Genomic DNA, 23,495 nt, shown 5'->3' on the forward strand with positions numbered 1-23,495 from the left:
ATTTACTTTGAAAAAAATAACTAAGTGACACAAGCCCAACCTAAAAACCTAAAAATTCATCATGATACATAAAATATTACATTAAATATTTCAAAATATTAATATTGCACTTTAGAAACAGATACGTGGAAAATATATCATATTTAATTTGAAAAAAAAAATAATGAAAGAAAAAGAATACAGTAAGCTATACAATTAAACAATGGAATGTTATTTAAATATCATACAATAAATATAAAAGAATAATAGAACATAATCAAAATATCATGTATTAAGGAAAGTATATATTATTTTATTAAAATATATCCTACATATAGAGTAATGAATCCAGTAATGAGTCTAATTGTACAGAGAGAAGAAAGTATCTTATATTTATTGGATTTCAATAAAATACCAGTGAGCCTAATTTTTAATTGAATAAACTGAGACGAATGTAAGCTCGATACTCGATACGCTTAACTCGTTACTATTAACTCGCTGCTCATTTTGTGGCTGCTCATGCTGTGTGTTGCCGTTTTACCTGTCCGTATTTGTGCTTGTGTTTATATAATAATATTTGCGGCTCATAATTGCATAAATTTTTAAATTGAACATTTTGCGCGCACGCCTCACTCCCCACTCACTCCCCCTCGCAGCCCAGCGTGACCACAAACCCCAACAGCCCAAAACCAGAACTCGGCTCGTCTGTTCATTGTGTGTTGGCCTCCATTGCTTTGCTTTGGTTTGGTTTGGTTGGGTTTGGTTTGTTTTGCTTTGGTTTGGTTTGGTTTCAGCTTAAATACGTTGGATATGAAATTAAACATGCCCGCGGTCCACAACAGTAAATTGAATTACGACGTCTCTTTAGACCATTTTGTGAGAGTGAGTGTGTGTGTGTGTGTGTGTGTGTACACAAGTCACGTGCTTGCTGAGAAACTCTCGAGAGGGATGTGCATTTATGTTTGAGATAATCACGATCATGGCAAGGGTTCGGCTTTAGGTTCGAGTTCAGTTCTGTTGCTTGTACGCTTGAGGGTGGCTCAACTCTATTCAACTATTTCAACAAAAAAAACAAAGAAAATAGAAAATTATCTAGTCAAAATATTCCTTCGTTCCCACTCACCAAACCAACCGCAGCTACCACCACTTGACTTCGACCTAATTGTTATGAGCCCATAAATTAAATATAATTATACACATACATAGACATTTATTCATATATATACATATATATTCTCAACAAATTTGACTGTCACACAGATTTGTTGCGCGATTTGCGGTGCATCCAATCAAAAAGAAGAAAATCGAGGAAAAGTCTTCGACGCGTTCCACTAGAAATCGAGTGTGAAATTTGATAAGTGGCCCGAGTTGTCTGAAGATTACCGCACAGCTGGACCACAACAGGAACTGCAGTCTCAGTTATTGGAGAGCAATAGAAAAACCATTTGAAATGTGAATTACGCGACAGTTTATGTACATTTTTATGATTATGCCCATTAAGATTTGTATAGCGCCTCAGTGGCCATCAATATAATTTTGACGTCTTCCTTGGAGAACTAAAATCAAACTTGTGTTATTCAATTTAGATTCGACAATAGTGAGGCGATCTCAAGAAAGTTGTTTGAAGGGAGTTCGATTGCTGTTGAGAAAGTATTAAATTAGTATATCACATATAGTATAACGAGTAGACGCAACGAGTGGCAAGCAACGAGTGACAAGTAGAGAATAGCGAGTGCTGCGAATCCTTCGTGACCAGCTTAGCAACGTTTCATTGGCAACATATTGATAGACATTAATTTGTCTTAATGAAATTTCGGTATTATTTATGAGATTGCCAGAACGTGTTGTAAATGTTTCTTCATTTTTATTGTATGCGGGGAGGAGGGAAGTTTGGAAGGAAGGGGAGGGATGTGCTTTGTGCTCGTGTGTCGTAAGGCTTCAAGGCTTTTGGTCGCTGAACGACGTCGCTGGGAAAACAAAAACAAACTGCTGTTGCCACTGTTTGTGGCAGGATGCTTTTGTTGAAGGAGCCGCCAGGCAATTAGTGTTACTTGCTTTTCCTTCTCCCGCTCCCCACCCCCCTCCTTTTTTGGATTTGTGGCCAGTTGTCGCGAGGGGGGAGGGTGTGGGCTCGAGGTTGTGTTTCGGGTTTGTGTTCACAGGTTGCCCCGGCAGGTTGTGTCTTTTATGTGCTGTGTGCATAATTTATTGTTTTCCTACTCGCTGTCTGGCAGTTGGAAGCCCCGTTTCAATTATCACATTTTCACTTCTGACTTTTCTGCGACCAAAGAATTTCGAAACGACTCCTTTGTAATTAGATTTGCTTTCTGCTGTTGCTTTTCAAGCGACAACCACAAAGTAAAAGTCCGAGTAAAAACTGCAAAAGCTCTTAATGGGGCTTCCCTGCTGTGAGTGTGGGTGTTGGTGTGTGTGTTTAAGTGTGAGTGTTGGTGTGTGTGTGTGTGTGTTATTATGGAGCGTCGTCCTTTCTGGTTGCTGTGAAATCATTTCCAAATCTCAAGTCAATTGAATTTAAATTGAATTTTAAATTGGCCACTGACACACATGGTTTTTGCTGTGGTGGTGGGCGTTAAATGGGCGTGGCTGCGGACAGCATTTGAGGTTTTTGACAAGTCTTGGACTATTGGAAGTTATAATAACTTGTTTACAAAACACAAATGCTTTGAAAGTCTTGTCTATGAAAATGGGAAATATATGGGAAGGAATTGTAATTGAATTTGTAAAGCGTAAAAATTGTTTTTCTTTACTTTTTCTTATTTGCTGTGAATATCGATTCAGTTTTCAGATTTGCATTGAAAATGGTTTGGAACAGCGTTGAATAACTGCTATTAAAAGAACTTTCAGTTGTAGCACTCAGCTTCTATATCTTTATTCATATATATAGCTGTCTGTCGAGCAGATTAGGGGTAATTCCCGAGAAGCCCTTTCCATCAGTTGCTTGTAGGAGTGACTGCTTGATGGTTCACTAGTCACTGGTTTATCAACACATTTGACAGCCGCTCACCTCCCTCCCAGCGAGGAACAAAGCAATGCGGAAAAGTGGGCACGACTCTGCTTATCACAATGAGTGAACCTCAACTGTGCCTGCAACAGCGACAACGACGTCAACGTCGACGACGACTGCAACTGCCACTGCAACTGCAACTGCGATGCTGATTGCGGATCAGAAGCCACAACAGTAAATACAGCGGCAGAAGACAGTAGAGCTGGGTTTCAAATGTAGAACACTTAATGCCCTAATTACTAATTAACCATTATAAAAACTGGTGATATTTAAGAACTTTGACTGATTCTTTCTATGGAGTCTATATAATATAATAATCCGGGAATAATTATCTATTTTGCTAAAATGAATAGATTGATCGATATTTCAGGAAAAATAAATAGTCCTATATTGTATAAAAGTGGAAATTATAGAATTCTTGTATTTACAAATAATTTCCAAATGTAAAATCAAAATTCACAACATTTTAAATAGACTTGTTAACAATTGAAAATATTTCTAAAAGTAGAAATGCAAGCTTTATCTATATGATATATTAAACAGAGAACGATTATTCATTTTGTTGAAGTGTATAGAGCTGTATTAAGTTAGCAATTGTCAGGAATAAAGAAGATATCGAATCGAAAAACAAACAAAGTTGATCAGTTTTGAGTTGTCCCCTTTCTGGCGTTACACAGTACGTGCCACAACTGTAATACCCTCTGCTAGAGTATAAGAGCAACAAGGAAGCTGCTGCTGATCATCATTACATTCACTCTCTGTTGCGCTGCTTTATGCACTCACATGTAGCCAGCCGCTTTGTTGTTGTCCTGCTGCGGCTTCTGCCACAGATTGAAGCAGAAGCTGAAGCTGAAGCAGAGGCTGCAGCTGATGCTGATGCTGACGCTGATGACGATTCTCAAACTGAATCGTGTGCTAACCTCGCAAAGCGTCAAGTTGAGTCGTTGCGGGCATTGTCGACATAAATGCACAATTTGCACATAAAAGCATACAAATACACACACACACACACACATATATATATATATATATACACAAACACATGCATACGCACTCATATTCAATGTACTTCCGGTGGCAGGACCTATAAGCGAATACGCACCGGGCCATAACCTGAGAGGGAGACAAGCAGGGCAGCAGGAGAAGGAGGAGGCAGTGGGAAGGGGGAGGCCCCCGTCCTGCGTCTGTTTTGATGTGAGTGTGTGTATCTGTGTGTGTGTGTGTGTGTGTGTGTATGTGTGTATGTCTGTGAGTGTTTCAAGGCCCTCTGACAGTGGCGGTGTTATGCGGATAATACACACACTTAATTGCTCAAAATGATGCGATTGTATATATACTTATATATATATATATATGTATGTATGTATATATATATATATGTGTGTATTTATATATATATATTCGCCCATTCATCTACTTGGGAACCACCCGAAGGACGTGCAACAAATGGTAGCTTCGCTGCAGCTTTTTTTCCTCTTTTTTTGGCGCGCACCAGAAAATAACCGCCCTGATTATGTCTAAATGTGTGTAGCTTCTGTGTGTGTGCGTCTGTGTGTGTGTGTGTGTATTTAAGCCACAACAAAAGACACTTACCAACATATCATTGGCGTTTTTTGTGAGAGCTGCACATGAACCATAATTGCATTTAAAGATTTTTACATACGCTTTCTGTATGAAAACATAGACAAATTTGTAATGCAGGCAAACAAGGAATTGCCTGGATTACACCGACTACTGTGATGCCCTACTGTTGAATGTTGTTTTCGTATTTTAGCTGTTTAACTTATTATAAATTCCTGGAGAGTATAATCTTTAGTAAGAACTTGATCAGTTTGAGACAGTTGTAATATTTCAGTTTGCATATTATTATAAATTATAATCAGAAAGATAATTTGAATTATTATTATTATTACATAAATAAAACATTCTCTTCAACAAATTTAACTCTTTCCAGCTCATACTATCTCTTAAATTCATTAGTAATTTTAAATTATTAAATTATTTATACTTTTTTATTGGGCAGCTCAGATGATCCATGAAGTGCAGGGTAGCTCCCTGGCAGTGCCTCGCATGGGTAAGCTCAGTCTTGTAATGGTGTTCCCCACTCCCCCATAAATGACAACCCACAAAAACGCAACCACGTTTCTGCGTTTTACTCAAGTATCCTCCAGACTCGCAACGAACCACTCTCGTCCCAGAGAGTAGAGTTGGGAAAAGTAGAGAGCATTGCCATTGTTTCAATTTTTATATCGGTTTCGTTGTTATTGTTGTTGTTATTCGTTGTTTTTCTTGTTTTGATTTTGATGACCTCGAGCATTTTAGGAACTCTATAAATACAAATGCTGTGGTTTCAGATTTTTATTGCATATTTTATATGAATTTGCCAGGGAAGGCAAACAGAAGCGGGAACAGGATCGGGAACGGGAACGTGCAGGGGACCAAGGGGCAAGGACTTCATTGCTCGACAATCCAATTGTCATTCGTGACAGCTGTCGATCAGCATGAGAAATGAGAAATGGCGGCGGAATATTGTGTTTTTATAAATTTATATTTAACGGTGGTTGATTCTCAATTCTCAATTGACAGCCGTGCGTCTCAATTCTCAACTCACAACTCTCAATTGAATTGAATTGAGATTTTCATGTAATTGCCGCCCTTTGTGTGGCCTCGTGTTTGGCATATTTTGTAAATTATATGGCATTTGCATAACTTTGATCTGCAGACCAGAAATGTCAGATATGCAATATGATATGATATCAAATATTCATTTTTATCAACAGTATAGATTATCTTTAGCTATACTTGTCATGCTAATTTCGTGCCATAAAATTAATCTGCCCAAGAATTGATCTAATTAAATTTAACTAGAAATCTATTTAAACACAAATTGAAATTAAATACAAATGGAACTGACTCGATTCACATTAAGTAGAAATTCAACAGGCAAGTTCTTTATTAGTTTTTCCAAAACTGCTTAAAGCTAATTTATAATAATACTGATTTACTAACTTTTAAATTTGAATCTTGTATTCCCCTTTAAATTATTCATTCTGCTTGGAATATGGGTAATCTCTCCGGCATGTTTGCGAAGTATATCCTTTAACTCGAGTTGAATGACTCAATTGCACCTTTTGCCACCATTGAATGGATGACATGGCACATTGATCACTTTAACGATTCCAATTGTTGTTGTCATCAAATAACGCACAAATTGCACATTGCACAGTAGCCAGAGAAGGGGGCGAATCAATTTTGGATTATGTCTGTTTGACGTGTTTGGCAACTGCGTCACACCTTGCCACCAATGAAAAAAAAAGAAAAAAAACATTACCATAAGAGACGCACAACAACAACAACAACAAGAACATGATCAACAATAACGAGAACCCGCCAAACACCTTTTGGGCAAATGTGAACGCCCGTACATTATGTTCGAGTACATTCACATTCACATTAACACTCACAATTTCGAATACAATTTCACAGGCTGCTGGCGGAGTGACATCCGCGCCGAGAAATTGCCGTGTCAATTGTTCTGCAACCGGGCGCAACTCCCAAAAAATCAGACACAAGCCAGTATCAAAGGTAGAACCAGATTCGAGTGAGGGGGGAGATGGGGTCGCCTTTTGCATTCCCGCACACCGCACAGAGAAAACATCTGTCGGATGTCGGAAGTTGTATCTGACGGCACGCCCCACACTTCAGACACGCGGCTCAGTCTGGCAACGGCTATGGCAAGGGGGCGTTCTCTCAAACGGTAGGCATGGTCACATGGTGTCACTTATTCATTGCAAGCTGCGATTTTGCCGACGTTGCGACAGAAGTTACGGAAATTATTCATAATTTTCCACCACGTGGCATGTGGCATGTGACATGTTGTCGGAAGATGTTATCGTGGGCCCGCACAATAAGGGTTGTCTGTCAACGGAAGCCAGCACTAGATAATATTGGCTTACAGAAAGAGATAGAAGGAGAGGCAGAGAAAGAGCATGATATGCCAGCATTTTCCGGAGAAACTTGCTTGACCGGCCTAACCTGAGGGCACGTGTTGTCTACGTAGTGTTCTGAGCAAAAAAAGAATAGAATTTTTGCGGGTTTCTCTATGATAATGAGTTGATAATTGCATTTCGCTTGGCTAGCATCAGGAATCACAGGAGTCCAACTCCTGACGGGCTTCAGTCGCTGGTCGTTGTCATCATCCGGTTGTGGAATCCTTGCAAGTGACACATAGACATTTTATAGCGCAAAGTTCAAAGGTCCTTGCGGGCACACCTGCTGTGCGCTTTTAATTGCAATGTGACGAAGATGCCAAAAAAAGGAAATGTCCTCTGACATCCCAGACCGGGACTAAGAAGCGACCGCCCGGCGCTTGGAAACAAAGTAATTATAGCCGAAGAGTGCGACAAAAAAAAAAAGAAGCAAATAGGAAATAAATAGAAAATAAAGCGCTTCAATTAGACGCCAAACACGTCAAGTGTTTCGCACGGTGACAGTCTGCCCCCGGGAAAATCCGGAAAACGCCACAACATTTCCAACACACTCAAATATCAAAAATTGTAAACGTGTCTATGGAAAAAGTTGTATTAGCGGCGTGAAGGAAATCGCTTCTAATAGCCAACGCCACGTGCTTGTGGGTCCTGTGTCCTGTGCAGTCGTGTGTCAAAAGGACGACCGCAGCTCACTCCCAGGACTCTCTCCTCATCGTATCGTATCGTATCTGCCCAGTGGTGGCAAACAATACAATTGAAAAATTATCAAAAATTTCGCACTTCTAATCCATCCGATGCGTAAAATGCTGTCGACCATTCCGCCGTAACGACTACCGGACCCAAAAACGAACGTCGTCCTTGCGGTAATATGCCTGAGCAGCCAGAGATACACTTGTTTCCCCGACACACACGACACGCTCCCGTTCGCCAGCTGTCGAGGGTGATGAGCACCGAAGAGGGTGGCAACGGGGGAGTGCTGTTTGTAAAGACGTTCAGGCATCATCAATATTGCAGTGCTGGGGGGAGTCTGTCAAATAAGCGTAGCTAATGTGTATTAAGTGCACTTTGCTCAAGGTTTCAGTGAATGTATATATACGTATATATTTTAGAGGGGTGATATCAACGGCTGGCCGTGCATAACTTAAGCTAATCACGATAATAGCCACTGTGGATGCAAATGTTTTACAGACAGTAATAGATGCGATATGCTAAAAGTCAAGTAGCAAGGTCAATGGGTATACAATTTGTTGGAGCAGGCTAATAGCTATATGGATTCGAATAAAAACAAATGCGTATATCATTTATTAGAGGAAGTTAATAGTTATGTGGATTAGATGGAATTGCTTTCAATGAGTATTCAATTTACAGCATATTTAAAAGTTCCATTTGACTCTTGTGTTTTGGGGAGATTTGATATTAATTCACATCATTTTAACATGAAATGTATATCCTTTTGGGACCTATTAGGCTGTGCAGTCTGTTTCTAGCTATTCACTCTTTGATTACAACAGTCGTAATATGGCATAGAATTGTGAATATTTGAAGTTAACTTTCAATTAATTCCTATACACTCAAACTTACCTTAAAATTAACAATTGCAAACGCTGTCAGCGTTTCATAAATTACGCATTGGTTTTTATCAATATATTTTTTCTTTGTTTTGTTAGCGCATCTTTTTCAGTAAATTTTGTAAGATAATTTATAATTTCAAAATGTACAATACATAATGTATATTATATCCAATTATTAACAGACTTACAACTAGGCAATATAATTAATCCATGGAACCCAGAGAAATAACAATAATAATAAAAGTCAATCACGTTGCAGGCAATGTTTAAATTAGCCAAAGACCCCACATATTAGAGCTCAACTCCAATCAGTGTGTCCAGTTTGAGGGACTTAGGAGAAGTGCATGCCATTGAACTTATCACGATTATCCTTGACCATATTATTGTACTTCCATTTCTCGGCATTCGATGCCTGGCTGCTCCAGGCACCCGAGGAGCTGGGACTGGATTGGGGCTTCTTCTCCTCACTCGAGTACGGGTTTTGGCCGACTTTGTCCTTACTGTTCGCCAGACACTTGTCGTTGCGTTCCGTGTAGACCATTTTGCTGTTGCTTTGTTTGCTAGCTGTTTTTGGGTTGTTGGGATCAATTTCTAGCGATTTTTTTGACCAATTTCAATTCAAATTTTCAATGAAGCTGAGCTGCGCAGTTTCAATTTGTTACTGAGTTGAAGGACGAGTTCACGGCACAGTTTGCAGTAGCGTTAACACTTTCAGTTCTTTATTGTTAGCCGAGTTGCCTGTGCGAGATCCCTTGCTGGACGATAGACTGTTGTCCAATCTGTCAATAGGCATAAGTTTAATTTGTTATAATTTGTTGCCACCATAGTTTTGTACACCTGACTTACCCCAATTGCTTGAGTAATTTTTCCTTCGAACTCGTTTTGTTAATTTTTGGCATTGACACAAAACTTTTGCAATTTGCACATTGGAGAAGGAATAAAATAAATTTGTTGCAGGGAAACTCGACAGATGCAATGTGCTCCAAATATTGGATCAAACTGCAGCGTTCGCCTCTGTTGTGAACTTTCTACTAAACCTCTAACGATGCCTGCATCTGGCTTAAATAACGCCAGCAACAAATTGCCGAGTTCGCTGTACTGCGTTACGGTTCTAAGCACAGCTCCAAACAGCAGCGAGCAGCGAACAGCAGCAGCAACAGCAACAGCAACAGCAGCAGCAACGCAGCAACAGCGAACAGCAGCAGCTGCAAGGCAACGTGTCGCATGAGCAACGAAGAAAGCCCCGCCAGCGACACCGACACCCTGCTCCAACCCCGACCCCCCGTAAACAGACCACGCGAACCAGACCCAGACCTCAAAGCCCAGACCTCAGACTGAGACTCAGAGTCAGACGCAGACAAAAACTCGTCGAACGACGTCGGCAATGCAAATTAGAGTTGCCAACTAACTGGTTTGTCACATTTGCAAAAAGCGCAACTCAAAACCAACAACAAAAACAGAAACAACCACAGCCAGACAAGTAAGAGTGCTCTCATAGAGCATGCTCAACGGAGAATTATCCTGTAAACATGTCAAATAAATGTTGAGACTTACAAAAAGTTGCTACTTATTTAGATGGGGTTGATTTAGAAAATACACAAGAAAAATATTATTCAGAGTTCATTTGATCTGCTTCAAAGCTGTACAAAACGACAAGCTACCCAATCTTACACATATCATGGCGGCAGGGTGCATAGAAAAAGATACATATACATATATATATATATATACATATTTTTTAAAAACACACGCAAAGTGACCGCTGTTGCCCCGCCAGGTTTTGGCGTTTGACTGCTGTCTGAACCTGCTGAGACTCACGTATGTAGTTTGTGGGCAAATGCGTCAACTTTTGCCACCGGCCGGCTCTAGGGTTTATTTCGGTTAAATGTATGAGGAACTCTGCCTAAATGAGTTGTCTTTTATTTTCTTTAATTTGTTTTTAACTATTTGTTTGTTGGTTTGTCTGATTGCAGTGATAAATATTGCATTTCCATTCCGTTGATGTCATGTGGCCATCGCTTGAATAATATGAATATGTATTTCGAATGCTATCTCCCTCTCCCTCTCTTTATGTGTTCTCTGTCTCTGTCTATACGACTATATATCGCCATATTATGCATGAGCCTGGCTGATGAAAAGTGCCCGTTGCATTGCATCAGCCAATTTGGTAAAGAAATCAGCTTAAAAGCCTGTTGCCCGTTTAGTGTATATGTATTTTAATTGGTTGTTGTTATTGTTCTTGGTTATATAGTTAACCGATCTGCGATAATAGTATACATAAACAATGCCATTAATGTCATATAAAGCATGATAATACGCAAAAGTCTAGGCATAGTCTAGTCCTTGAACGAGTAATTAACACAAACTTCACCAATAACTGATTAAAAAAAAGTAACAATTTAAAAATGAAGTCTTAAAAATCATATTCCATTTACTTATACTATGATATTTTACAAGAATATGAACCCTCTTCAATAAATCTTATTCAAGAATAAAAATCATATAATCATCAATAAAATTATTGATTTTTTGTTATAAGAAAACGAAGTTAATTAATGTTATTAATATTTATATCTGTTAGATAGAGAATAATTGAATCTTATTTAAAGTCAGGGCCTTTTTCAAATCCAGCAAAATTCTAGTTTCAAAAGCATCACAGATCATTTATCATTTATCATATACATCTATAACATCAGTTCCGTTGAAACCCGTCCAATTAAATTACAATATTATAGTTAATTCCTATTCATTTCCACATATTGTTTTCTTACGATTAACCTAACAATTATCAATAGCAAAATAATGTAGTCGTTGCCAGCTTTCCTGTAAGCAATATATATATTTTTTGCTTCTAATCAAATGTTTTAAATAAATATATATATATATATATATAATACATAGCTTGTACGTAAACAACAAACATATTTTTCGGTTCAATCGAATATTGGCCATTGACAGCAATAAAACCCCAAAATTTAGAAATTGGACTTTGAACGTCTAGGATTTGCTGACTTAAATGTCAATTTTTGCACTTGACTTTCGTTTTGAAACAAATCGGCGCTAATTTTATGCCACATGTTTGCAAAGCTATTAAACGAAAAAATGTTATTTATATAAGCAAACTTACCCAGACTCATGGGCTTTATTTATATTTATTTTAAAAAATGTCCCAAACAAAATACTCGATTTTGGAACTGGTTCCTGTCAAAAGAAACACACCCAAAGATAACTGAAGCTGAGGCCAAACTTTTTAATGGAATATAAGTTGTGGTTCTATCTAAAATAAAGAATATAACATATGACAATAAAATATTGTTTTATATGATTTAGTTCCTATCTCTTAGACTATTTCAAATATATTACTTTCACAAAACCTTTTTGATATGTGAACACTCGTAAATAGATGAAAAGATGTAGCTGAATACCCTTTAGGAATAATATAGTTTGTAAATCTACTTATTTTTCAGTTACTTTTCACCTTTCAGTAATAATATCCTTTATAAAGTTCTCACTCACAACTATAAGAAAAGATTTAGCTGAACATACATATATGAGTCATAATATCCTTTGTACAGTTCAGTTTCTTACTCTAACAAAACATTTCTGCTGGGGGGAACTCCAAAATGGTATTATTCTTCCACAAATCGTTAAGCATTTGGCAATTCTCTGAATATGACGTAGCTTTCTCGAATGTTTACCAGGTTTTTGAGATCAGCATTGACGCATAGTATTGTGATGAGGTCTACGACGACAATATTTTTCAGTTGTTTTCATAAGATGAGAGTTGCGATTTGCATATCTGTCTGGGCCGTAACTTGTTTCGTGGTCAACACGATAAACATATTTTGGCTAACACGCAGTGACCGCATGATGAGACAAAGATCCCAACTAGATCAGCAGCGGTCCACGAATGGATTCGGTTCGGTTCGCCGGGGTATAAAAGCCGGAGGCACTCGTCGCTTTCAGTCACACAATCAAAACAGCAACGAACGCTGCTGGAACCAAACTTTTGAAAAAAATAAGAATCAAAAATATTTCTTTAAACGTGCCAAACCAAATGTGTCAATGCTGAGACCGGACACTAAAGCGAAGCTACTAAATAATATAAGGTGAGTTTTATTAAGAATTAATTATACAATTTTGGAATTATACTAATGAGATATTTTTTGGTCCTTTTGCAGTCTTTCCAAGCATCTGTCCTCTAAAAAGGGTTCACGCACCAGTAACTGCGGTAACCGTCTGGAATTCTCCGTGCTAAACCATTTATCCAACGTGCCTTGAGTGAAAGCGCTCCAATCTTGTACTGTCTGTAACTGCAACGAAAATCTTAAACTACCCAAAATGGTTCACCAGAATCGTACATCCAGCAAGGCAATTGCATCCAAGCATTTGAGTCCCATGCGAAATACGGAACTGCAGCTTGGCAAATATGCCGTTTCCAGCAGTCCCGCAGATAGTTTCCTACGCAATACGAGGTTGACAGTGAATACGGCAGGAGCTGGCAACAGTTCCCAAAATTCGGCCTACAAATACAACAATATGGTCGACAACAATCGGGAAAAGTTCAATGCCCTGCATTTTTGCTAAAACTGAAGAGGATAATAATGATGATGATAATGTTGATAAATATATTCGTGTTGATAATGATGTTTGCAATAAATATATAATTCCATATATTCAAAATTAATTGTACCGCCTGTTTTAACTCATAAATCCCAGTCACGTGTCGCAGATTTTATTTTTCTGTTGCCATTTTTGGATTTTCCTCTTTGCCAAATTAAATTATTAGCATCCGTTCCAGAAAGCCGACGGCTGAAAGCATTTTTCATTGTTTGCGGCTGTCTGCGCCCACTTTGTCATCATATGCAAATCACACACACACACCCACATATCCACGTGTTTGTATCCGTCTATGGATGTGGTTGTGCGCGTGGTCTTTGCCACATTTCGCACATTTAAATTTCAGTTTTTTTCCATATGCCATATTTTCACATTAGTGCAAAATCAAAAAAGCTTCACTTGGATTTGCATAAATTTTGATTAGCTTCGAAGCTGAATTTCACTTGGGCATACAAGAAAAACGCGGTCACAAAGCTAAAACACGCTTCTGTCAAAACATAATTAAAATGTGACAATAGAAGTGTTGTTTTATTTATAAACATGCGGTGTTTTGATAAACTAAAGGTTAAACGAAGAGATTCTTGTTCTAAATGCACTTGTGTTTTGGCTTGCTATCAACAGTTTTGTTTTTATCGATAAATAAATTTCCAAGGTTAACTTATAGCATTTTTAGCATAGTTTTGAATGAGTATTGGAGTAAGTCAAGTCCAAATATTATTAGTTTTTATGTATCTGAAAGGTTGGTGAAGTTTTGACTTCAGATTCAGTCAAGTGTCTATAGAGAGGTCACTTCCTACAACTCTCGATAATTTTTCCATAACAAATTAACATATTTATAGCTTTGCTTTTTAATTTTCAAAAACAAAAAAATAAATAAAAATTATAATAATTTGTATGTTTAAGTTCTACATCGATGAAGAACGTGTTTTTCACGTACTCATCATCCATATTAAAGAAAATTATTGCTATTTAGAAAAACTGTTGTTATGCATATAAAAACAAACAAGTCGAGTATGCAAATGCCTATTTGATCTTAGTTATCTAACTGGTTCCTTACTTAACAAATGTTTATATATTGAACAAAAATAAAAGTGGCTTGGCGACAAGTCTTTTGCAATTGTAAGTAGGTTGAGATACTAACAACTAAATGTAAATGTTTGTTTGAATACACAAAATATAGAAGACTTGCGTATTCGAATTAATTTGGATAGTTATAAACAGTTGTTGATTAGATATATGTATGATGAGCAATCACATCAGTTGCTGTATTTTCCCACAGGCCACCAAGTGGCTAATCATCGTATCACTTTGGATTGAATGGGAAGCAACCCTCCCACAAATTATGTCATGGCCCAAAGAGTGGGGGGGAAAAGAGAGTGAGGGAGAATAACCATTAAAAGACAATCTGTTACATCGAAAAGTGCACAAATCATAGCCAGCCACAGGATTTTATGCCCGAAAAACGTTTTTATTATTCCAGTAAATTAAACGCTCAGCTCAAGTGAAGATTGCGTTCTTATGGCTGCGACCTATTGCTCAATTTGAGACAGAGTCCTGCGAACCCGGAGTCCTGCGATGCGTCAGGCGTCGACAGTCATTAAATTATCACACATTTAACATCAAAAACAATTCACAACTCACAAGTAGCGCCCTGCTCTGCACCCTCTATTAGAACCCCAGCGACCCTCTTGGCCCAGCTATTGCCCTGCCCTACCCTGCCCTGCCCTGCCTTCTCCTCCCCCCCACCCTATCGACCCTGCTGTGTATTGCCAGAACTTGACTTTAACCCCCGCAATGAAATGCCTAAGGTCTGGCAATGTGTTGTTGTTGTTGTTGTTACCCTGCCGCATTACAAGCTGAAAACATGGTTATTACATCAGGATTGCCGAGGTTGGAGTTCCACGCCGATGGAGATGTCTGCACCACCCGGGCAGTGGTGCGCATGTGGGCGTTGCAAAACGGGCGAACGATGGATGAATGCTGTCTTCTGATGATTATGACAGCATGACGACGACGACGACGACGATGCTCTGGCATACAACATCCCATTTAGAGATGGACGATTTTCCTGTTTTCCAACTCAATTATGCATCATGCGTGACCAGATTGAACTAGACTAGACATAATTGAAAATATACTAAATATATATAGAGTATAAAATATCATATAAGCTTATCGATTTCTAGTTAAAGTTATACAACCCGTGAGAATGTAACTTTTTGAACTCAAGAACTATTCGAATTTTCTCAAAAATTAGAAGTTTAGTTTTATGGGCAATTATATAAATGCTGCAAACCAACAAAAAACACGATAACAATTACAATTTCAGCAGCAATTTCTCAAATAAATCGTGTCGTGCTTCGTGTCACACAACCATCTCTAGATGGCACCCAACTGAACGCAGCCCAAGTTCAATTTAGTTTTTTGGTTTTTGCCTGGCTGCTGCTGCTGCTGCTGCTGTTGTGCAATATGCTGGCCATTAGATGTCAGCCTGGTGGTAAGGCAAGCAGAGCAGTGTGCAGTGCATGTAGAGTCAAGGGGGGTAACTGATACGATGACTGGCCAATTGAATTGGACGATAAATCATAACCGAAACATCAATTCCAGCACTTGACCCGAGCCAAGCCAAAAAGAAGCAAACAGAGACTTTAAAGAACCGGCTCTCTTCTTACTCTCTCTCTTTTACTCGCTCTATCTCTCTCTCTGTCTCTCTCTATCTCTATTTCATCCTCTCAGCTTGCGTGCAAACTCGATGGTCACGTGCCGTCGGCTTTTGGATCCAAATTAATTAATTGCCAAATTGAAAAGAGCGAGCGAAAGATTGATTAAGCTCGCTCGCACAGACAGCGGCGGCGATAACCCTTCTGTCAACTTATCTATCACGCCAACATCCTGAAAGGATCTGTCGCTGGCTGTGGCCCCCACAACAATGCCCAGACCCAAACATTATACCTATTCCCCAGCCGAGCTTCAATCTTAATTCTTGTTGCTGTCTGCCATTTTCACTACATGATTTATCGACATTTTGGCGGAAATCGCTGCGCCAAAAAAGCCAAAACGAAAATCGCAACTTGGGCCAAAAAACTTTGATACAAGAAGGTGGCAAACACACAGGTTCGTCTTCGTCTTCGTCTTCTTCTTCTTCCTTTTCTTATTCTTCTTGTGGCAGTTGCAAACAGTAGTGAGTACTCCAAGGAACGGAAACGCAATCGGCGCACTGCCAAAAATAAATTGATTACTGTCACGGAAATAGCTAGAACAGCTCCAAACACACACATATAGACACACACATACACACACACACACACAGAGTCACACACACACTTAAGTTTGTTTTGTTAATCGATATAGCAGGACGAGCAGGACACCTTGCTCATAAGAGCTATAAGTCTGAATTGCTCCAAATGTCTCAAAGTCAAAAGCAGCTTACGTGTAAATCAAGTCGCCATATGGCCCAAGGGGCAGGGGCAATGTGGCAGAGGTGGGGGCAGGTGGCAGGGGTCGTCGTCACGTTTATAGATCACGTGACGTGGCAATAAATAGTTGGCGCCTGTCAATTAAAGACACCTGCAGCAGGTAAATGCCTCCAGCAGTGGTTGCTTCCTGGCTAAAAGTGGCGGAGACTTACCACAAAGGAGTGTTTGTGTGTGTGTGTGTGTTGCAAGATGTATAGTAATTCGTATTAGATAGTTTTATTAGTAATTCCATTAGATAGGAAATAATACATATTTTTCTATAATTTCTGTGGCAAGCACCCAGTCGTAAAAATAATTTATTTCTGTTTATCTTGGCAATCCCAATGAAATACTTCAGCAATTGGTCTACTTTTAAGATTGTTAAAGTATTCAGTTATATTAAACAAAACTGAAATATGAGCGAAAACTAAGCGCAGAACATGCTTGAGTAAGTATGTAGATAGTATTGTATGAACTGAGTAGAACTCAAGCTAAATAAGTGGCCCTTCCTTGAGATGGTAACTGGCCTATCTGACGCAAAAGTTGACTAGCTGCCATTCTGGCTAGCCACCTAGATACATATGAGCCACCCTTAAGTAATAGGGACGAAATATCTACGACAAAGGAATTGATTGGCGGTAACAAATGTATTAGAAACTTTCTCTGTATAATTTCCGCATTTTCATGACATGGATTCGAAGCATTCACTTCAAATTGCACTTCCGTGCGAAAAATTGTTTATCGAAAACTTTCATTCACCTCACTCCGCTCCTTCGTCTATATACAAATGTATGTATGTATGTATATATATATATATATGTGTACAACTCCCATCTCCCATCTACCATCAGCTGTATCAATGGCAAATGTTCTTTGCACAATAGAACGACGTCCAATGCCTCTCCCTCCCATTCTCAATCCGTCGATAAAGTTTGCACCTATTGTCATTTTATTGATTTGTTATAAATTTCATACATTCACACGCACACGCACACACACACACATACACACACACACACACACACACACACATACAAAAACACACCCGCACGCTTATCTTTTCATGCAGTTCTATTAAATGTAAATGGCTGGAAAATTCTTAAAAGTGTCCCGCCCACTTTTCGCAGGACACGCGTTGATTGTAACCCTTTCAGCTTATCTCCGACTTTTCAATGCGATTTCTATCATTTAAAATTCCATTTTATTGCCGTTTGTCAGCAAATAGAAAACTCTGCGTTAGGTAAACAACAAAAGTGAATGAAAATTTCAACAAGAAAAAAAAAAACGTGTGACGTTAAAATAAATTGATAGGTAGCATTTTATTTCAGTTAGCTTTCACACCCCGTTTCGATATAAATGGGTTGACAAAGGGTATAATATTGTCGAGGAAAGGAGAGATGGAATGAGCCTATTACAAATGCCATTTCAAAACTTTAAACTACCATAATCTGGTCAAAACTTAATTGATTTTCTAGTCATTTAAATTTCAAAATACAGTATTCAACATTTTTAAAGATTTATATATATTTATACAAAGAAAAAACAACATTTTAAGCCGTATTTTTATCAGAATAAAGTAAACTTTTGGCCAATTGGCGGATTGTACAAAAGCATTTGTGCTTCTTCAAATTCGACAGCTTTTGTGTCACTTAAACAATTTCAACTTCCTCGCAGCTGCCAATACACTTCTGTTAATGTGTGTGTGTGTGTGCGTAATTTTGCCGACACCAACTTTATCCACACTTGATTTGATAATGTGTCGTAAATTTTGCTGCATTTGGCATTTCACTTTTGGCTTCTGAAAATTTTCACAATTAAAGGACCTTTAATGACGTGTCGCAAATATTAACACAACACTTCCTGCCAGGCGTCGTCTATTACAACGCACTCCGCACTCCGCACCCCCAGCACACCCGCTCACCCACCCCGTCCCATCGTCAGTCAGTCAACCTCTCCGCAGCTGTTGACATCGTCCGTTCAGCGTCCAGTTACCCAGTGAAAAAGTTTACCAAAATCTCAGCCTCACGCTAATTGAGCGGAACGTGAAAATTTTTCCTAATTAAATGATTTCCTTAATTTTAACGACTTGCCCAGAAAATGAAAATGAAAATGCCTGCATTCCGTCTGATATTTTATGTGTGCGCTATTTGCAACATTTTGAAATTAGTATCTCAAAAGTTATGGTTATTATTACCATTTCGGCACATTATCACCCAAGTGAATTTTAATAAGCCAGCCCCAAAAAAAAAAAGTTTTGTCATTCAACTGGGAAATCCCTTAACTTCCACAAATATGACTTCACTTGACTTTTCCACTGGCAGTGAGGAGCGTTTCTAATCAGAGGCTGAGACGCTTTAAATGACAGCCCGAAAGCATGCAACAGGAAATGTGCGTTTGACAGGAATGAAAATTAAAACATTTATTTATAGCATTTGTTTTGGGCGCAGCTAAAATTGAACAGAGGGGTATGGTGCGAAGGACATGTCTTGAAATACAGTACTTCCTCGTGTATTTATGGGAATTTTATTATAGTATTTTACCTATATTACCAAATACTGCTTACATTAGCAAGTGATAAATGTTGAGTGTGGAAGAGTGAAAAAATGTTCATTCAGAACTAAAATGAATAAAATAAAGCTTTAAATAAAGTTAAAATAATAATGTGGAGCAATCCCGTAATCTGGAAAATTAAAATATTAATTTAATCTTATGATCATATCTTAATCAAATTATCTTAATCTTATACAAATTTTCTTTATGTATTATAAACCTGCTCTGACGAAAAAATTGTAGATTTAAATAAAATAAACAACTGTTTGTAGTTTTGCGACTGAGATGAAACACGCGACAATTGCCTTCCGAGAGCGTCCACAAGAGCCACTAAATGTTGGCTATCTGGTGGATCGAGCACGTGATCGCATCGAGGGGCGCCACCACATATCAATTGGTTTATCTACAACTCGATTGATGTATTGTACGTTTGCTATGTGCTTATTGCATTGCTCAGTCTGAGCAGTGTCTGGCAATTGCTTAATAATATAAATATAAATAAAATAATTTAGTTATATTTAGCTATTCACCCAGCAGTGACATGTGTTTACATATACATATATATACATATATTTGTATATACGCATGGAAAACCTGCTCTAAGAAAAACACAACCAAAGAGAACAATGGAGAATAATTCGATGGAATATTAAATATCTATAAATATTGCTTGTGATCGCAGCGGAGAAGTCAATCACGAGTTAAAGTTTGTAGTCGTTTGACTCACAAACCTCAACTCAAATGCAATTTGCACATATGTTAATTTATAATCCGCAAAAAACTTTTGAACTGATCTGAAGTTGAACGTAATCGAAAATGATGTTTCCGCATTACACTTGACTGAGCTTGTGGTAAGTTTGTAGGCTGCCCCTTCTGCCGCAGGCACCGACAACTGATTTGCCGTTACTGAGACTCAAATCAGGGTCTCTGTGTCTCAATTTCACAGTTCTGATTGCTTCAGCATTGAGTCAGGTTTCGTTTATCTGCGACTCGCAGACACTTTTAAATTTCAGTTTATTTAGAAACGTGACGGTGACTAGTTGCTTTTCGTGTGTGCCTTCGAAAAGATATGGCAAAAGCAGAGCTAGGCGCAGTTTTACAGATTAGATAGAGAAATGCTCACTAAATGATCTAATCACAAAAGCTCTCTCTCTCGCTCTCTTTCTCTTTATTGTTGTTTTTACAAACAGTTGCAACTCAAAGTGACATTTCAATAGCGTTCAATTAATACAAAAAAAAAGCCATAGTTGAAAATGTTTTTTCGATGCGTGAAAAGGCAGCAAGAAAAATATTTATTAAATTCAAACAGTTTTTTTCCCATACTAAAATACTCTGAAATCTATCACAAAAAATCGAATAACTAATCGAAGTTTTATATAAGCGTTACTAGAATGTAATAAACAAGTTTTTTTTTTTAACAATATGCCCAGAAAAATAACTAATCAGTTCAAATCATAGTTCATGAAAACTCTAAGTGACTTTCAAACTTTATACTAAAGCTATATTCTTGCTACAAAAAGTCTTTGATTCATACATTTACGAATAGTATTAAAGTAAAAGAAATATTAATATAAATGGTGTCAATAAATAAGCGTTTAACTGTATATAATAATATAGTATTATATAATTAAATAAAGTTGTATCAAAATGGACTTTTTAAATTGCTCTTACACTCACTTATTTAGTATGATTGCAAATGTTTTATTATCTGAACAAAGATCAAGAGCAACTCAAAATACTTAATAGGTTTTTCGACTATTATAAAACTGCATATAATTATTAAATTTCGCAAGTAGATATCGATCACTATTTTACAGTAAAGACAATGGACTTTGTGTGTTCCTAATGATATTTTAGAACACGTTATACCTAAAGCTATAATTAAACTCCCAACGCAGCAACTTGAAAGTCGAAAAAGAAACAACAACTTGTACAACAGCAAAAGTTGCAAACTGCAAACAGCAAACTGCAACCAAGTGGAAGTTACAATAGCTTACAACATTAATACTTGTCACGATCTTGACATAAAGATTACATTTTACATTTACGTACGCTGCAGGTACAAAAAATTTCTTAACCTTGAAGTTGCAACATGAGGCATTATTGGTTAGTGCTGCTGCTGTTGGGTCTGGCCCTATCAACCGATCTCCGTGAAACTGAGGCGGCTGAGATACTTGGCCTGTTCGGCCATCCCGGCAAGAGTCACTTCGATTTCTTTCGGCCAATTTTTGTGGCACTGGCCGAACGAGGACACAATATAAGCATGTACAGTTATTTTCCGCTTAAGCAGCCCGTGGCAAATTACACTGACTACGTCTTCGAGGGTATGCCACTGTTGACTGACATTGTGGACTTACGGGTGGGTTAATTAGTTACTTGTCCAGTTACCAAACCAGTTCTTGCCAAACAAAATTAAATCTGAAAAAAAATGTTGGGAATATATTATTATATATTATTGTTAATTATAACCTTTAAGTCTGATTTCCTTATAAGCATTTTTTTTTGTAGAATTTTGAACGAGAATCACTGCTGCTGGGACAACCGTTTAAGGTGCCTACATTTTTCATGCTGCACGATTGGGGTTTGCGCAGCTGCAAGGTCGCCTTGAACTCCCCGCATGTCGCCCAACTGTTGAGCTCCCCGCGGCGATATGATGTCATCATTCTGGAGCACTTCTCCAACGATTGCTTGGCAGCTGTGGCACATCTACTAGATGCACCCGTCATAGCGTTAAGTAGTTGTGCCATTATGCCGTGGCATTATAAACGCATGGGAACACCATTTATTAACCCAATTACGCCCATGAACTTTCTGCCCTACACGGATGAGATGAGCTTTGTGGCACGGATGAATAATTTTCTGCACTTTCACACTGTCAATCTGCTCTACAGGTATATTTATATTTATTTATATTTTATTATTATATTCTACTAATTGCCTTGCAGCTTTATTACCCAACCTGCCACTGATGAGCTGATTGCGGAACGCTTTGGCTATGGTCTGCCACCGATTAATGATATTGTCAAGAACACTAGCTTAATGCTTATAAATCAGCATCATTCGCTGACGGGTTCACGACCATATGCAGCCAATGTGGTTGAGGTCGGCGGACTGCAAGTGGGACCAAGTAAACCACTGCCTCAGGTTAGCTAGTTTTTATTTAATATTTATTTTGTTTAGTTTGAAAAGATAAATTGTTATTTGTCTACTATTTTTTGGCATACCGAATATATTTTATGTATTTCTTTATCACTCAGCACCTGGAAAAAATCTTCGATTCCTCTAACTTGGGCATCATCTATATCAGTTGGGGCTCCATGGTGGATTCGAGAACTCTACCCAAAGTCAAACTGCAGGCACTCTTCGACACCATCGCCCAGCTGCCTGGCTACACATTCGTGATGCGCTGCACAAATCAAACGCTGTCCGAGGAAAATAAGCCCAATAATCTGTATACGTTTGATTGGTTGCCACAACGGGATCTGCTGTGCCATCCCCGAGTGAAGGCCTTCATCTCGCATGGCGGTCTACTGGGCACCACCGAGTCTGTATATTGTGGGGTGCCCATGCTGGTGACACCCTTCTATGGCGATCAGTTTCTCAATGCCGGCGCCATTGTCCAGCGACGCTTCGGAGTCATTGTGAACTTTGGCGATTTCGATGAGCCCCATCTGATGCAGGCACTGCGTCACATACTAAATGAGAGGTTGAGTTACATCAAAATTGTTCTATATTTTTCTATATTAATTGCCAAACTGTTTGTAGTTTTGCGACTGAGATGAAACACGCGACAATTGCCTTCCGAGAGCGTCCACAAGAGCCACTGGATTTGGCTATCTGGTGGATCGAACACGTGATCGCAACAAGGGGCGCCACTCTGTCGCAGAGTGTGGCAAGGCATATCAATTGGTTTATCTACAACTCGATTGATGTATACGTTTGCTGTGTGCTTATCGCATTGCTCGGTCTGAGCAGTGTCTGGCAATTGTGTAAACTAATCAAGTGGGTCTCGGGCAAGTGTTATAAACCCACAACGCAATCCAAACCAAAACAGCAATAAACACAAAGAATCGTTTACAAATTACTCGTTTTTCAGTCGCCTCACAATAAAAACTGATCCCATTAATTACAAATTTCATGGATTATTCAACATAAAATATTAACTAAGACAAATAATTCTTATTTCTGTAACTTAAGCTAAAACTATTTAAATTCAAAATTTACGGATTATTGATGTGCAATTAAATTGAAATTCTATAAAGAACAAAAGTCATTGAAATATCCCCAATATAGTATTATCACAAAT

The 23,495-nt window shown here is 38.3% G+C and overlaps 4 protein-coding genes across 4 annotated transcripts; 2 read left to right on the forward strand and 2 right to left on the reverse strand.

The window, feature by feature from the left end:
• Window positions 1-8,068: 8,068 nt before the first annotated feature.
• On the reverse strand, window positions 8,069-9,105 carry LOC6570603. Its single transcript, XM_001996786.3, has one exon. It carries the CDS (start codon window positions 9,103-9,105, stop codon window positions 8,896-8,898), a length of 210 nt encoding a protein of 69 aa, XP_001996822.1. The 3' UTR covers window positions 8,069-8,895.
• LOC116805289 lies at window positions 8,709-9,593 on the reverse strand. The gene is made up of 2 exons (XM_032736355.2): window positions 9,411-9,593; window positions 8,709-9,343 (listed from the first exon to the last, which is right to left on the reverse strand). The coding sequence occupies exons 1-2, from the start codon at window positions 9,461-9,463 to the stop codon at window positions 9,244-9,246; spliced, it is 153 nt and encodes a 50-aa protein (XP_032592246.1). The 5' UTR covers window positions 9,464-9,593; the 3' UTR covers window positions 8,709-9,243.
• Window positions 9,594-12,538: 2,945 nt separating this feature from the next.
• Window positions 12,539-13,249, forward strand: LOC116805267. Its single transcript, XM_032736225.1, has 2 exons — window positions 12,539-12,673; window positions 12,746-13,249. The coding sequence occupies exons 1-2, from the start codon at window positions 12,630-12,632 to the stop codon at window positions 12,843-12,845; spliced, it is 144 nt and encodes a 47-aa protein (XP_032592116.1). The 5' UTR covers window positions 12,539-12,629; the 3' UTR covers window positions 12,846-13,249.
• A 7,745-nt stretch (window positions 13,250-20,994) lies between these two features.
• LOC6561446 (UDP-glucosyltransferase 2) lies at window positions 20,995-23,270 on the forward strand. The gene is made up of 5 exons (XM_001988459.3): window positions 20,995-21,548; window positions 21,698-22,080; window positions 22,135-22,333; window positions 22,447-22,895; window positions 22,955-23,270. The coding sequence occupies exons 1-5, from the start codon at window positions 21,282-21,284 to the stop codon at window positions 23,247-23,249; spliced, it is 1,593 nt and encodes a 530-aa protein (XP_001988495.1). The 5' UTR covers window positions 20,995-21,281; the 3' UTR covers window positions 23,250-23,270.
• Window positions 23,271-23,495: the final 225 nt, after the last annotated feature.

The sequence above is a fragment of the Drosophila grimshawi genome, unplaced genomic scaffold, assembly GCF_018153295.1.
Source record: "Drosophila grimshawi isolate 15287-2541.00 unplaced genomic scaffold, ASM1815329v1 contig_1377, whole genome shotgun sequence".
Lineage (NCBI taxonomy): Eukaryota > Metazoa > Arthropoda > Insecta > Diptera > Drosophilidae > Drosophila > Drosophila grimshawi.

What these genes read in the sequence shown, in the direction of transcription:
- LOC116805289 (XM_032736355.2), bottom strand. Translation starts at nt 9,463, where the DNA reads ATGCCAAAAATTAACAAAACGAGTTCGAAGGAAAAATTACTCAAGCAA. An exon ending in AAATTACTCAAGCAATTGGG is followed by an intron (nt 9,344 to 9,410) that starts GTAAGTCAGGTG and finishes GCCTATTGACAG; the next exon opens with ATTGGACAACAGTCTATCGT.
- LOC116805267 (XM_032736225.1), top strand. Translation starts at nt 12,630, where the DNA reads ATGCTGAGACCGGACACTAAAGCGAAGCTACTAAATAATATAAG. An exon ending in AAGCTACTAAATAATATAAG is followed by an intron (nt 12,674 to 12,745) that starts GTGAGTTTTATT and finishes GTCCTTTTGCAG; the next exon opens with TCTTTCCAAGCATCTGTCCT.
- LOC6561446 (XM_001988459.3), top strand. Translation starts at nt 21,282, where the DNA reads ATGAGGCATTATTGGTTAGTGCTGCTGCTGTTGGGTCTGGCCCTATCA. An exon ending in ACTGTCAATCTGCTCTACAG is followed by an intron (nt 22,081 to 22,134) that starts GTATATTTATAT and finishes ATTGCCTTGCAG; the next exon opens with CTTTATTACCCAACCTGCCA. An exon ending in CGTCACATACTAAATGAGAG is followed by an intron (nt 22,896 to 22,954) that starts GTTGAGTTACAT and finishes AACTGTTTGTAG; the next exon opens with TTTTGCGACTGAGATGAAAC.
- LOC6570603 (XM_001996786.3), bottom strand. Translation starts at nt 9,105, where the DNA reads ATGGTCTACACGGAACGCAACGACAAGTGTCTGGCGAACAGTAAGGAC.